At 31.6% G+C, this 14,455-nt stretch overlaps 1 protein-coding gene and 1 long non-coding RNA gene across 5 annotated transcripts; one reads left to right on the top strand and one right to left on the bottom strand.

The window, feature by feature from the left end:
* The first annotated feature begins 856 nt into the window (after positions 1-856).
* LOC105630296 (putative protein phosphatase 2C 11) lies at positions 857-8,269 on the top strand. 4 transcript variants are annotated; one of them, XM_089724556.1, is made up of 11 exons: positions 857-875; positions 1,963-2,082; positions 3,465-3,528; positions 4,546-4,654; positions 5,102-5,255; positions 6,008-6,133; positions 6,994-7,117; positions 7,199-7,275; positions 7,559-7,611; positions 7,795-7,849; positions 7,940-8,269. In XM_089724556.1, the coding sequence occupies exons 2-11, from the start codon at positions 1,966-1,968 to the stop codon at positions 8,117-8,119; spliced, it is 1,059 nt and encodes a 352-aa protein (XP_089580682.1). In that variant the 5' UTR covers positions 857-875; positions 1,963-1,965; the 3' UTR covers positions 8,120-8,269. The 4 variants fall into 4 exon arrangements, with proteins under 4 accessions (XP_089580682.1, XP_012067475.1, XP_089580685.1 ...); XM_012212085.4 differs by lacking the exon at positions 857-875 and adding an exon at positions 933-1,090; XM_020677869.3 differs by lacking the exon at positions 857-875 and adding an exon at positions 1,081-1,099.
* A 4,175-nt stretch (positions 8,270-12,444) lies between these two features.
* LOC110009126 (uncharacterized) lies at positions 12,445-14,328 on the bottom strand. Its single transcript, XR_002283973.3, has 2 exons — positions 14,189-14,328; positions 12,445-13,321 (listed from the first exon to the last, which is right to left on the bottom strand). It is a non-coding gene; the product is annotated as an uncharacterized LOC110009126 (long non-coding RNA).
* Between the last annotated feature and the right edge of the window lie 127 nt (positions 14,329-14,455).

Consider the following 14,455-nt stretch of genomic DNA (forward strand, 5'->3'; position numbering starts at 1 on the left):
ACTACTTCAATTTACTAGTTTTAATATTAAATTAAAGATAATATAGTCGATCTATTCAATAATTTATTGTAACTTAGTTAAATTTAATAATTTTTTTAAAAAACATTAAATTTTAAACGCGACAAATATTATGGAATAGAGATAGTAGTATCCTTTTATGGAGTACTAACTGCTACAATTATGATGCCTTTTATTAAAGAGGTTGAGCTACTTAATCAGACGGAATACGAGAATCAGTTTACGGTTGTGATCAAAATTAGGAAAGAAGAAGACTTGTCCACGTAAAGAAAGAGAGAATTTGTGAAAAGTAACGGTGCCGTTTTGTGGGGTTTAGCTAAACTTTGACATTATTGGCAAAATTATTTTCGACTAAATATTTTAGTAATTTAATAATTTAAAATATATTAAATGTACTTTAAAATTAAAATTTTGTTGTAACAGATTTAATCTAATTTATAAAAATAAAAACTGTAAATATGAGATAATGCACTTTTAACATTACCCAAAACAAGCTAAGCTCTGTAATTTTTAAATCTTTACCATGTTGGTCCATAATAATTCTTCTTTCTTTTTTGAGGATGTCTATAATAATTCTAATCACATAAAAAACATGGACATTAATGTTAGAATTATTTTCTTTAAAAATATAATTTAAATAAATTTCATTGGTTTTTAATTTTTATATCCATTTAAAATTATCAATTACCTAAATGTAAACTCAATATTTGAAATAAAAATCATAAGAAATAAAATTTTAAAATTTAATTATTTGAATAAAGAAGGCATTTAATTGTAAAATAAATATAAGCAATAAATAACTTGCCCACCTCCAGCACGCGTGTCCTTGCCGCTGGTTAAGGAGTTGAAACGGAAAGGTACTGTTAGCCCCTTCCATTTTTGTCACTTGGTCGTTGGTTTCTAGGAAGCCTATTATCCATTATATATATATATATATATATATATATATATATATATATATATATATATATACACACACACACACAAATAATAATATATCTCTGCTCTGACTTTCTACTCTCTCCCTCTGCACTGCATTTGCGATCGTACGGACCGACGTTGAAACTGACTAGTGAGTACAGTTACATCGCAAAACCCTATAGTCATTTTTATTTTCTTCATCCATTATCAATCGCCAATACTTGCTTGTCAAATTATTTTGTATTGTGATCAATTTCGTAGATGTTCATTGATTAGTTGTTTGTGTTTTCTATATTCTGTTTGGTTTGCTAGAAAATGTACAGAAATCTATAGAAATTGAAACCTTCTGGTTATAATTCTGCTTCATACTACTGGAATTTGCGGTTTTTTGGATGTTATTTCGTTTGAGGCTTAGTTTCCACTTTGTGCTGTTTCCTCCTAAATCATCGTCAAATGAAGTGTTGAAGACTTTTTGTAAGGCGTTTTAATTTAAATTTCTTTTTGTGATGCATTCCTTGATATAGACTTAGGTTCTATTATTAATGGGATGACGTCAGTTTGAATTGTTTTCAGATGATCTCTATCTCTCTGGTTTTGGATTTGGTATTAATTGATGGAATATTGTGCTTGCTGTGTGCATTCTCACTTCTTTGCTTAGAAATTTTTCTTGTGAGTAAATGTGATTGTTTGTTAATTATTGGATTCTCTGTGCATGAAAAAGAAATATGGAAATATCAACTTGAAAATTTCTTTTTATGGACGCATTTTCTCTTGAATATAGAACCATGAATATGTAAAGTAGACAAATATGTGTGGTAGACTCTCAAACTTTCCACATATATGTATTTAAGTTGAATATATATCTGTCTGTGCATGCTTGTAAAATTTGGGCATAGAGTTGGAGAGAATCATTGATAGGCCACCTTTATTTTCTATATTCTTTTATTTGTTTAAATAAACTCGTCTGCATACATATAACTAAACCTGATGGTCTACGCGTGGTTGTTGGTTTTTGCTCAACAGGAGATGGGGGTATATCTCAGCACCCCTAAAACTGAAAAGGCCTCGGAAGATGGTGAGAATGATAGACTTCGATATGGGGTGTCTTCCATGCAAGGGTGGCGTGCAACCATGGAAGATGCTGTCAGTATTCTCTGTAATCTTGTTGTTTTAATTAACACTTGTTTGTGTGTAATCTTTGCATAATGGAGTGATTAGATGCCTAAGTTTTAAGATTGTCCTTCATTATTGAGCATACTTATCGGCATTGTTATAATAATTATGGACATAATCATCTTGTTTTCCTTTTTTTTTTCTTGTGGCGTTTGTCCCTAAGGTTTAAACTCATGGATACCCAGTGTATTAAACAATTTGTCAGCTCTTCTTATATGCTGAAAATGGCAATTTAAAAGAAGAATGGAATACTCAAAGTGATGTAAATGCCTGGAAGTTTTCACAATTATTCATAATTCTTTTTAGTGTTTTGAAGACGAGTCATGATAAATTACAGATGGAGTTTTCAGCAGGTTTATACTGGGGTAGTGGGTTAAATTGGAAAGAAATTTTTATGAAGTTTGATATATAGGACTATCACGCATTAAAAGTTCTGAACTGTTAATGTTGTCTGCAAGAAGCAAGGATTTGTGTATAACAAGCTGCTAGAAAAATTATTTAAATAACACATAACAGCACTTTGTGTGGTATTGGCAACAGTGCTGCAAATTCTGAACATTGGTCCTAATTGCTTTGCTTCCTGAGCTTTCTTCCTTTTCATGTCGTTGCATTCAATGCCAGTTTTATTTTGTGGCTGATCAAATATATTTTTTGAAAAAATTGTATTGTCTTGTAATTGACATGATCACTTCTGTTGGCAATTGGGACTTTGTTCATAATACTTCATCACCAAATTGAATGAAATAAAATATGAGGACTAAATTTCATTATTTGTTTATAACTTTGTTTGGATGGAAAGCATCAGGTTATCTGACAGTAGCTATGGGTAGCTGAACCATTGTTAGAATGTATTTTTTAGTATATCTTGTTAGTTTATGTAGATTTCAATGGAAACAACTATAATATGTTTCTTGCCTCTTCTGTGAGGGCTTGGAAAGATGCATGACAGCACTGATTTTTGGGCTGAATTCTATGGATGAACTTCATCACTAAATTTCGGCTTGTTCGTTAACCTTCAATTTCTTTAGCAAAAGCACTCAACTTTAATTTTCTTCAACAATGTTGTCATTGCTAAAAATTTTTGAGATTTTAACCAAATTCATAATGTCCTAGCTAAGAAATAACATACTTTTAATGATAATGATAATGGTTACGTGATATTTCATATGGAAAGTGATACTTCCAATTATAATGGTTTATATTTAGGGTGATAAATTTAAAACTGATGTATTCTTAAAAAGAAACTATATGCTGCAAAAGACAGAATCATGCCTCCCATTCAGGGAACTTACAGTTTCATGATTTTCCATAAATTTTGTTATATTTCATACTGAAAATGAGGTGTTTCACAGCATGCGGCTTACCCAGATTTGGACAGTTCCACATCTTTCTTTGGTGTTTATGATGGCCATGGAGGTCAGCATTTATTTGAATGCTGTTATTTCATTGATATATTTATTTTTCTTTTTATATCTCCTTCTATTTTGTTAAAACTACATTTTGAATTAAGTCTTATTTTGATTTCCAGGTTACTTGGTAAGAGTTGAATTGGCCTGTTTTTCTTAACAAAATACTGTTTGTGCATTTTATTTATGCCAGGCAATTAATTTTGCTGTTTAAAAATAGCAGATTTTGCATTAGATGTAAGCCTTGTTTCTTCCTATTCATGTGGAGACTTAACTTTGCACATAATGTATGAATGAGAGTGCAAGTGTATGCTTGTATGGCATGTTAGAAATCAACTAACAAGGATTTTGAGCTTAGAGTGTACTTCAAATGGTTTAGCTTTACGGCTAGTTCATTGATTAGTTAAGTGTAAAATGTTTAGACTATGAGTTCTAGCTATACAACAACAACTCAGAAATGCAATCAAATTTAATTTGCCTTTTCTCATTCTGTAAAGTTCTCTCTGGCTTTGTTAAGTTTAGCTAGTGTGTCACTATTGGATTTTACAGAACCTCCAATGATTGGCATCTAGTGTCTACTAACAATATCATTATTAAACAGAATATGAATATTGAAGGCTTTGATTGTACATTCGTTTATTCTGAGGACCATATTGCAAACATTGCCACAAGATTGTAAACTAACTTAGAAAATTTCATTAATGTCAAATCAAATCTAGAATAGAAGTTAAGAGATGGTTTTCTGTAATTGATGACTGCTATGACAATATGAACGAGAAGGAAGATATTATACCTTAAAAGAAATATAAGAAGGATGATGGTAGAAGCAATCAATAATCCCTTGTGCTTGTGACTCTTTGTCACGATATCAAATTGCCCCCTATTTAGAAATGGATCATTGTTTTAGTTTGTATGGAGTTCACAATAGTAATAGTAGTGGTTTAAGCAATAAAGTGCCTTTTAACCTTTCATTTGGTTAGCAATGTGTAGTTATGTATTATCTACATCAAGTTCTATCAATTTGCAGGCAAAGCAGTAGCTAAGTTCTGTGCTAAGTATCTTCACCAGCAAGTGCTCAAGCATGAAGCTTATTCAGCTGGAGATTTGGGCACTGCTGCACAGAGAGCTTTTCTCAGGTTATTTCATATTGAAATTGTATTTTGTGTTGACATATCTTGTGGATGATTGAATGTAATCATCAACTTTACAATAATCCTTCACTTCCGATTTGCCTTGTTATTATTTTTGAAATAGGTTGTCTTACAGTTTAAGTAATGTGTTGTTTGATATATTGAATAAATGTTGACAGTGATGCTATAAATCTGTATGTTATGTTATACCATTATTATGCAAAAGATACTGACCATCATATGATCATAACCGCTGTGTGTCAATCTGTATATTCTGTTCATAAGTGAACTATTAGTGCTTCTAATCTTGTTGCTTAAGTTTTGAAATTCACTGTGATTTTTGGCAATTTGAACTAAAATTTGCCGAGGGATTTGGTGGATTTAGTTCATAGTTTTTTCTATGTCAAATATATATTGCTTGCTTTATGTTTTCTACTAATACTGTTGATGCAGAATGGATGAGATGATGCGTGGACAGAGGGGATGGAGGGAATTAGCCATTTTGGGTGATAAAATAGATAAGGTTTCTGGTGTGATAGAAGGACTGATATGGTCACCTAGAGGTGGTGAAGCCAATAATCCTTTTGATGATTGGTCTTCTGAGGAGGTACTGTATATGTTTATATAATTTCTTATGTTGCTGTTTAGATTGCTATTGTAACTTTTGCTTGACAGGACACAAATGCTTTTGAAGAGTGCATGACTTTCTTGTTCAGGAGTTGTTTTCTTCACATTTTTGCATGGTTGCAATATTGTCTGTTCTAATATGTTAAATCTCAAAGACAAACTGTAAATTCAGATAATGTAATTGAAATGAACATCTTTATGTTAATTCCTTTTTTATTTCTTAGTGCTGATACGCTAATTGAAAATCTTATTCAGATATTTAGAAGTTATCAGTTGTGTAATTAGTCATATGCACCACCAGGTTGCTCGTTGTTTTGTGGTATTCCATACTTAGTTATTGATTTGTTTGTGGAGGCATACCTGTGGTTAAACATTAAATTTCCAACTTGGAGGTTTCACCGTTACAGGTTCCAACAATGGGACGTGAGAGAGAAAGGATAGGAGGGATGGGTGGGATCTATTTGATGAGGACGGGCTGTCATTCATGTACCCTGAGGCCTGACGGGCATTCCAGTAGACCAAATAGGTTCTGATATTGGTTTCCCAATATTTTATAAGCTCAGGGAAGATGTGTGTGAAACAGAATAGTACTCAATGTGCTTTTCAAGTGCCTGGCTTTACTGCTCACGTTTAGTTCTTGATTGATGTGTGCTGTATTCAACTGTGAAATTGCTCAATAATTTGAGCAATCCAATGATAAAATAATGCGATTGTCTTTTTGGGCAAAACCAGGGACCTCATTCTGACTTTCAAGGACCAAATTCTGGATGCACGGCATGTGTTGCCATGATTCGAAACAATCAACTTGTTGTTGCCAATGCTGGTGATTCTCGTTGTGTTATATCCAGGAAGGGTCAGGTAATTTTTTTCCTGTTAATATACACTAGTGGTATCTATAAAAAATTTGTGGCTGTTTGCTGCATTTGATTAAAACACACTCTACTCATACACCGGTATCTATCTTTTTCGGTCTAATGGGGGAAATATTGGCATGTTCTGAATTTTGTCCAATTTCAAAATTTTAGTTGCAATCATGTGTCCTACTAGTCCAAATTGGTTGGATTATGACATAGGTGAGGCCTGCATCTTACCTTCTTCCAAGCCAACAAATTATTCCATGTTTACCTTTCATCTAAGAATCATATTAGAATGACCACATATCCTGGACCTGTTATTCAAATAGAGTGCAAATTTTAGGATTTCTTAGACCATTTGACCCAAGAAATTCATACTAAATATCTCATTGTAGTTAGTTTGACAAAGTTTCTTGCGACTCTTAACAAATATCTCATTTAAAGCTTGGTGGATTTTCTAGTTGTGATTTCTATAGCTCCTTTAACTAGCCCTGTGATACCTCTGAAAACAATTCAAAAGAAAATTGAGTGGTATCAAAATCGTGATTGAGTGTAAAGCAAATAAATTTTTTACGATTTCATTGTCAAGCTTCTTTTTCCTAGTGATGAAAATATGATATTAAGGATCTAAAAATTAAAGAAGGTGAAAGGCATAGGTTGTCCCTTACCTCTTCTCTCAATTAGTTGCAAGGAAAGGAACAGCTTCGATTGTTGAAGCAGGTGGGATACTTCCATTGTCCTCTGGCAAAGTGGCACATTAGTCTGAAATGTGGGATATTTTTCTCCTCTGACATATGCTGAAACACGGACAAATTGTATCGTACATTTACATTTTCATTCTTTTATGTAACCCTTTTTATGCAGGCCTACAATTTGTCTAAGGATCACAAGCCTGAACTTGAGGTTGAGAAGGACAGGATTCTAAAAGCTGGTGGTTTCATACAAATTGGACGTGTTAATGGAAGTTTGAACTTGGCTAGGGCGATTGGTACGTTAAGTTATTGCATGACAAGGCAAAAAATTCCTGTTTTGTCTCAAATGCTTCTTACATTGGCTATATGTTTTTCAGGGGATGTGGAGTTCAAGCAGAACAGGTCACTGCCTGCTGAGAAACAAATTGTAACTGCCAATCCAGACATAAACACTGTAGGGCTGCTTCCACAGTATTTGCTTTGTTTTTTATCTTTTTTTTTTTTTTTTCCTTTGTTCTTTTAGATTGTTTTTCACTGTTTTCAGTTAATATTTTATATTTCTGGAGATTGACAATGCAATTTGATGTATAGTGAAATATTTTTGTTAATTTAAGCTATGGTTGCTATTCTGTAATCAATGCTTGTGTGTCTGTTAGCACTTTTTCAATCCAAATAATGTGACTTAACAATAGACATTTGAGTTTTTACTTCTTTTCTTTTTAATACTACTTGCGTAGGTTGAGCTCTGCGATGATGACGAGTTTCTTGTACTTGCTTGTGATGGCATTTGGTAAGCAGCTTTCTGTTCTTAGAAGTATGTGCTTCCATTACCATGATGAGAATTGGGCAAAGAATCTAGTTAAGTAGGATTTGAAGCTTAAAGATGTCAATTTACAGAAAGTTTATTTAGATTTACAATTTCCTTATACTCCTTTCCTCGTCAGTTTTATAATGTTTGATCCCCTTGCAATAGGGATTGCATGTCTAGTCAACAGCTAGTGGATTATGTGCGTGAGCAGCTAAACAAAGTGAGTTTTATATGCACTTACTATAAAATTTTAAATACATGCAGCAAGAAAATAGATAACCACAGTTTCTTTTTGTTACGATCCATGCAGGAAAGTAGGCTTTCAGCTATTTGCGAGAAAGTATTCGAGAGGTGTTTGGCACCTACAGCCGGTGGTGAGGGATGTGACAACATGACCATGATCATAGTGCAGTTCAAGAAATCAATCAGTTCAGGTACTTCTCTCGACCAGGGGCCAATCTCCTCTGATCGACCGTCTGAGAATGATTGATGGAGTCCAAAGAGAAGAAGTAACACGTAGCTACTTATACTGTAAGTTGTTAACCTTAACGAGTGCAAGAACCATGGGCGTTAATTTTACAATTTGGATTGTAAATGACAGATTTTTTTCCCCATTAATTGACTTTTTCTGAGTTCTGTACTTGTATTATTGTGTGTGTGTGTGTGTGTGTGTGTGTGTTTGTTTTCTTTGACTCGGTAATTGAAATTGAATGTGTGTGTTTTTGTTTTCTTTGACTCGGTAATTCAAATTGAAAACTCGAATCATTTTAGTTAATTAGTTTAAAAGAATTTTATTTATTTTGACTGTGTAAAATTTCCATGAAAGTCATTTAATTCAATGACTTTTAGAGTTTTAGAGTTTGTGATAGTGATAGGTTTATTTATGTTTACACAGATTCAATAATCAGCATATCTTCTTGGGCTTGACCATTGACGCTCAAAATATGATGTTTTTGAATATTTAGATATATATATATAGAGAGAGAAAGAGAGAGCATTGGTTTGCAACTTGGGTCCTGTTTGTGTATTTAGGGAATCGTGTTCATTGATTGAAACCTTCTTTGAATATTGTTCATGTGAGGACTTTTTTTTTTTTATTTATTTAAGATCCAAATACGAGTTAAAGAGAGGGTTGCTATTTTAAAATAAAAACTTGGTAAAAGGCAAGAGATCAAGTGTAAGATTTTTGTGAATGGAAGCGCCTCCTCTGTATGGATCTGATGTGATACAAACAGAAGTAGCATTATGCAATGGATTGAAGGCATTTGTGTTATAAATATATATATATATATATATATATATTGCTCTTTCAAAAGTTTAACTCGATGAAGTTCAATTAATAGAAATTGGAGCTTCCTTTTTTTCGCCAGATTACGCAAGAAAATCATTAAACTAAATTCTGAATATATTACTTTTAATTTAATATATCTTTATTTTATTAGACTTGTCACATTTAGAATTTTACGTTTTTTTTAACCTATTAAATTTGTCTAAGTTATAATAAATTATTAAGTAAATTGATTATATTATCCCTAATTTTATACTAATTCTTCAAGAAAATAATTAAATTGAGATAATAATTAGTTGTATATAATGGTAAATATGGAAAAAATATTTATTACTCCTTAAAACCTTAAATGCGGTAAATATTTTGAAACAAACTATTTTCTCAAATGTGATAAATATTACGGTATTTTGTATACTATCTTGTCATACTACGTTTCATAATAACTGTCACATTTAAAATTTCATATTTTTTAAGGAAATTATTAAAATTTTTAAGTTACAATAAATTATTGATTAAATTGACTATATTACTTTTAATTTAATATATCTTTTATATATATATATATTTATTATATATGATCACAGTTAATACTGTAATTTAATATATCTAAACACAAAATTTTTAAATAATTATAATATTAATTGTAATCATATATAATGAATAAATATAAAAAAAAATTATTACTCTTTAAAATTATAAATAAGATACATATTTGAAAATATATATTTTATAGCACGTGGTAATTATTTAGTAACGGAAGAGAAGTATAATTCGACCAGATACTGTATATACAAAAAGGACCACAAATTTCTAATTCTAACATCACCTCCTACCTTTGAGGGCATATCGGATTTGTATCCTCCGTTATTGCGTGCAGGCCACGTGTAAAATCCTTGTAAATCTTCTTATCCATCGGTTATATTTAGTACTATAACTGAAAAAAAAAAAAAAAAAGAGAGAGAGAGAGAGAGAGAGAGACCGTTTATTTTCGAGGAAGTAACGGGTCGGTGACATTATCTAATCCTAATCGGTTTTGAGTCTTCGCTTTTTGTTTTATTTTCCCAAAAAACAATTATTTTCCTTGTTTTGCGAGCCAATCTGCTGACATATTTCGTCCACAATTTTCTGCTACTTTTTTCCACTTATCGTGTTAAAAGTCCCCACGTGTCCACTCGACGCGTCAGCTATATTTTGTATGGCCTTCTGAACATTGTTTCTGGCTTTCTGCTACTTTAATTTGAAGAGTATTATTATTTTGTTTTTTTGACAAATCTGACCCCCAATTTATTAAATTTTACTCTTCAAATTTTAAATGTTATTTCTTGAATATTGTATTAATTAATATTGTTAAACTGCATAGATGGCTTAGTTTAATCAAATCTCAGAAACGAATTAATTATTTATCCTTCTTAAATGTTAGGATATTTTAATCTTTTTTAAAAGTTTTAACAGAAAAATTTGAAAAAAATAAATGAAAAAACCAAGTGATTTAACGGAGATAAATCTCAAATACCATTAATTATTATTATTATTATTATAGTAAAATCGAACCGCTTACGAAGTCTTGCCCTGTCGCGGTGTCGCCCATGTTACACCAACTATCACCAAATGGGCCCGGAAACAGTTGATAAGGTTTGGTGGAGTAAAACTGGGATCCACCACTACATCGTAAGCATAGAATTGAAATAGAATAACTGCGAACCCGTGGGTCCTACAAAGTGGTTGGTGAGAGATTTGTTTTTTTAGTTTAGCGGGGCTACCTATAGACTATAGTGCCTTCAAGGAACATTGGCCTAGGTTTACCATGAGTTAAAGAAAATACTACTTTTTACAAAATATTTATTTTTTTATAAAATATTAAAATTTTGGTTTTATTATTTTATAATTCAGCAATTTTATAAAAATAATCACTTGCTACAAAACATTCGGGGTAAATATTACAAAATAACTCATTAACTTTTACAATAACAACTATTTTTTTAAAATATTACAAAATAATAGTAACTCGAACTATTATTTTATAAACCGGTAATTTTATAAAAAACAAAATCATTTGATAAATTTCTAAAAAAATATTACAAAACGTTAACAATCAGTGCTTTTATTTTGCAAACCACCAACTTTTTACAAAACAGATAGTCTCCTTTTATAATATACTAAGAAGTATTGTAAGATATTGAAACAATTGGAGTTATTAGGGATTTCATTTCCATTTATAACTCTTCTCTCTTTTCTCATATCCAAATTTTAGTCATTAGGGATGAAACTACATTGGTGGGTAGGGGCTTCCAAACCCCAATAATTTAAAGAAAAAAAAATTCGCATGGAAAATTACATTTTGGTCATTCAAAACATAAAAAATATATTTTGTCAAATTATGTTTTACACCTCGAGGCGAAGGCAACTCCGAGCCAAGGGGCAATAGTCCCCTGAAATAAAATAAAATAAAAATTTAGATACTCAATTTTTTTTAGCAAAATGTATAAATTAACTCTTGAACTAATAGGTACTTACCATGTATTTAAATTTTATTAATTGATTTTAAGTTTTTTAACTTTAATTTTTAGTAAAAAGTTAGTCTTTTTAATATAGACTTTACCACCCTAATGAAAAAAATACTTAAGGATGAACTAACATGTGAAATTTTATTTTTTAAAAATAAATAAAAATTTTAATTATAAAATAATTTAAAAGAAAGAAAATAAATAAATAAGTACAAATCATGTACGAACATGTTGCAAAATTTTACTTGAAAAATAGTAATTAACAAAATTAAAAGTATTGACTAAATTTGCCAAAAGCATGAAGTTTCAAAATTATTTTTTGGTGATTTAGCCTTTCATTTAAAAAGAAAAAGAAAAAAGAAAATAGTTTCTCAATGTTGCAAATTTCAGATGAACGAATGGAAAAAGACAAAAAATAATGGTTCACTGTCTAACGTTCACGAGGTTCCTCCCTAGTCCCTAGTCCCAAAAGAGGCACTAATTTGAAACATTCCACTCCAATTCTTGACTATGTAGATCTATACTAAGCCTAATGTATTTAAAATACCTTTAACTTTATATTTTATTACAATTACATACCATTTTTAACTTTTATGTCAATTTTACTTTAATATGTAACTTTTTATTACAATCACACTTTAAATTGCAATTAACGCTAAAATTATATATAAAAACTATTTATTATGAAGTCTACAAAGACCATATGTTATACTTAACCTAATATCAATGCACACTACTCCTCCTAGTCAATACCATCTCTATTTTTTTGAAAATCTATGTCGATTACGTGTTATTCCCTCACTTTCATCATACTTATTTGTTTTAAATACTTATTACATTTGTAGTTTCAAAGAGTAATAAATATTCATTTTTTATGTATATGACCAATAATGTCACAACGCATTTTAATGGGCGGACCGGCACCAGGGACCAGGTAAGCTTAAGGCCCCGAAGCCCGTAGTAAGCCTGAAACACTAAAATATGCTATCGCAATATAAATTTCAAACATTCAACTCATATTACTAGAAAAATAAACCTCAAGATTTTATTATATCTCAACCCAAATTTATCCTCTTCAATATTCCACAGTTCGAACCCAATTACAATACATTACATTCCTAATACATGCTCACAGAATTATTTCATCTATGTTAAGACACGGTTAAATGTATGTAAATTCTACAACTGCAGAGTCACTAATTGTTCGATATGCATAGCTTCTTATACATATAATTACATAGCAAAATAATTATAGAACTAAGAAAATTTCTTTATAGCCCTGCGGGGAAGAAACATAACTTGAACTGAATTAAAAAGAAACTTATTTACTGAAAAATTAAACAAGACATGTGAGTTCTAAGCAGTAATAGTTATTGTACAACACAGACATTCACACAAATGTGTAAACATATCAATCTAGTCATCCGACTAGTTATATGCTCATGCAGCTAGTCATACAACATATCACCAGCACTCACAATTATTAACATATTCACATCACGTGGAAATTAGTCAGTGGCGTCACCTAAACCCCCGACGAGTCGTACTCTCACATGGCCCATCCTCTCAAACGTGTGCACTCGAGGAGCCAATCCCCCATACCTGGCCGACCGGTCTAATCTTCACATGACCAGTCCTCTCATTGTTTTTTCATTCTCTCTTTTCTTTTCCATACCAACAGGAGGCAACCCAGTGGTCTCCGTCAAATTTAGATCATCAGGTGCACACAATAGGAGGCCACCCTGTGAGCTTCCATGACATCCAGATTATCACGTGCACACAACAGGAGGCCACTCTATGGTTTCTATATAATCCATGGTATCAGGCGCACACAGGGGTACCGATTTCAGATCCATGCTTTATCGACCGTCCTCACAAACCCATAATGACCCACTTGATCCTAATTCCACACAAACAAGACACAGCAATATCACAACACAGGTAATCAAGCATTGCAATTAAATGCAAGCATATTAATCAATTAAACATTGTAGTGCAATGCACCATTAGACATCTCCATTCAAATGCAAATAAACAAATAAATAGTATTAACAATAAACAACAATAATAAACAATAATGATGAAAATAGATAAATAATTAAATAAATAAATGAATACTAATGATAATAATAATATAAGTAGAGATAAAGAATTAATCTAATTAAACCTATTAATTAAGACTAGCCTAGGTTCTATCAAAATTTCAGCAGAATCTCCCTTAAAATTTAACTAAACCACGATTTAACAATATAATATCAAAGCCATCCATTGTGCAATTTACATCATCTCATCCCGTCCGCCATAACCTTATTTATCAATCGTTTGATTACTCAATTCACACAGCCCATCTATCGGGCAATCAATTCAACTAACCCATCCGCTTCAGGCTACATATATACACTTAATAATTCCAAATCAATTAATTAACAATTTATATTAACCTCCGAGCTTGTTCCAATGATATTATTAATTGCTCTATAACTATTTACTTGTCTAAACCTTAAATTATAACTCTTCCCAATAATATTTATTAAAATTCTAAAATTAGCGGGCAGAATTCTTACCTCAATACCAAACCTTCTAATTATAACTAATGTTCATGAAATATATTTAACAATATTCAAAATTAATTTGCATCTATATTTTTTAAATCCGACTGATTCTTAGCCTATTTGATTGATTATTTATTTAAATTCAATTTAATCAACTAATAATTGTTAAGTTTAGAATTTATACCGAAAATGGAAAAATTAGTCTTAGAACGTACCAGTTGAGAATCGGGCGACGATTTCACGGTCAGCGCGAAGAAGAGAATTCTGTCTCTTGAGGCCTCGCCAGAGTGCCGCCGCAGTCGCCGTCTACTGTGCCGGAAAACCGATTCTGCCCAGAATTTCGCAATTCACATATCCTTAAACTCGAATTTTCATAGGGATCTTGATTCTGTCATCCGATTATCGAGACGGTGGCCCGTTTGGCCGAAAATGGCGTTGACAGCCGCTGTGCTTCCTACTCTCATGGCGTTCATCCTCCTTGC

This window comes from Jatropha curcas, chromosome 1, assembly GCF_041381405.1.
Source record: "Jatropha curcas cultivar XTBG-Jc1 chromosome 1, XTBG_Jcur_1.0, whole genome shotgun sequence".
Classification (NCBI taxonomy): domain Eukaryota; kingdom Viridiplantae; phylum Streptophyta; class Magnoliopsida; order Malpighiales; family Euphorbiaceae; genus Jatropha; species Jatropha curcas.

What these genes read in the sequence shown, in the direction of transcription:
- LOC105630296 (XM_089724556.1), top strand. Translation starts at nt 1,966, where the DNA reads ATGGGGGTATATCTCAGCACCCCTAAAACTGAAAAGGCCTCGGAAGAT. An exon ending in ATGATTGGTCTTCTGAGGAG is followed by an intron (nt 5,256 to 6,007) that starts GTACTGTATATG and finishes GGGCAAAACCAG; the next exon opens with GGACCTCATTCTGACTTTCA. An exon ending in GAACTTGGCTAGGGCGATTG is followed by an intron (nt 7,118 to 7,198) that starts GTACGTTAAGTT and finishes TATGTTTTTCAG; the next exon opens with GGGATGTGGAGTTCAAGCAG.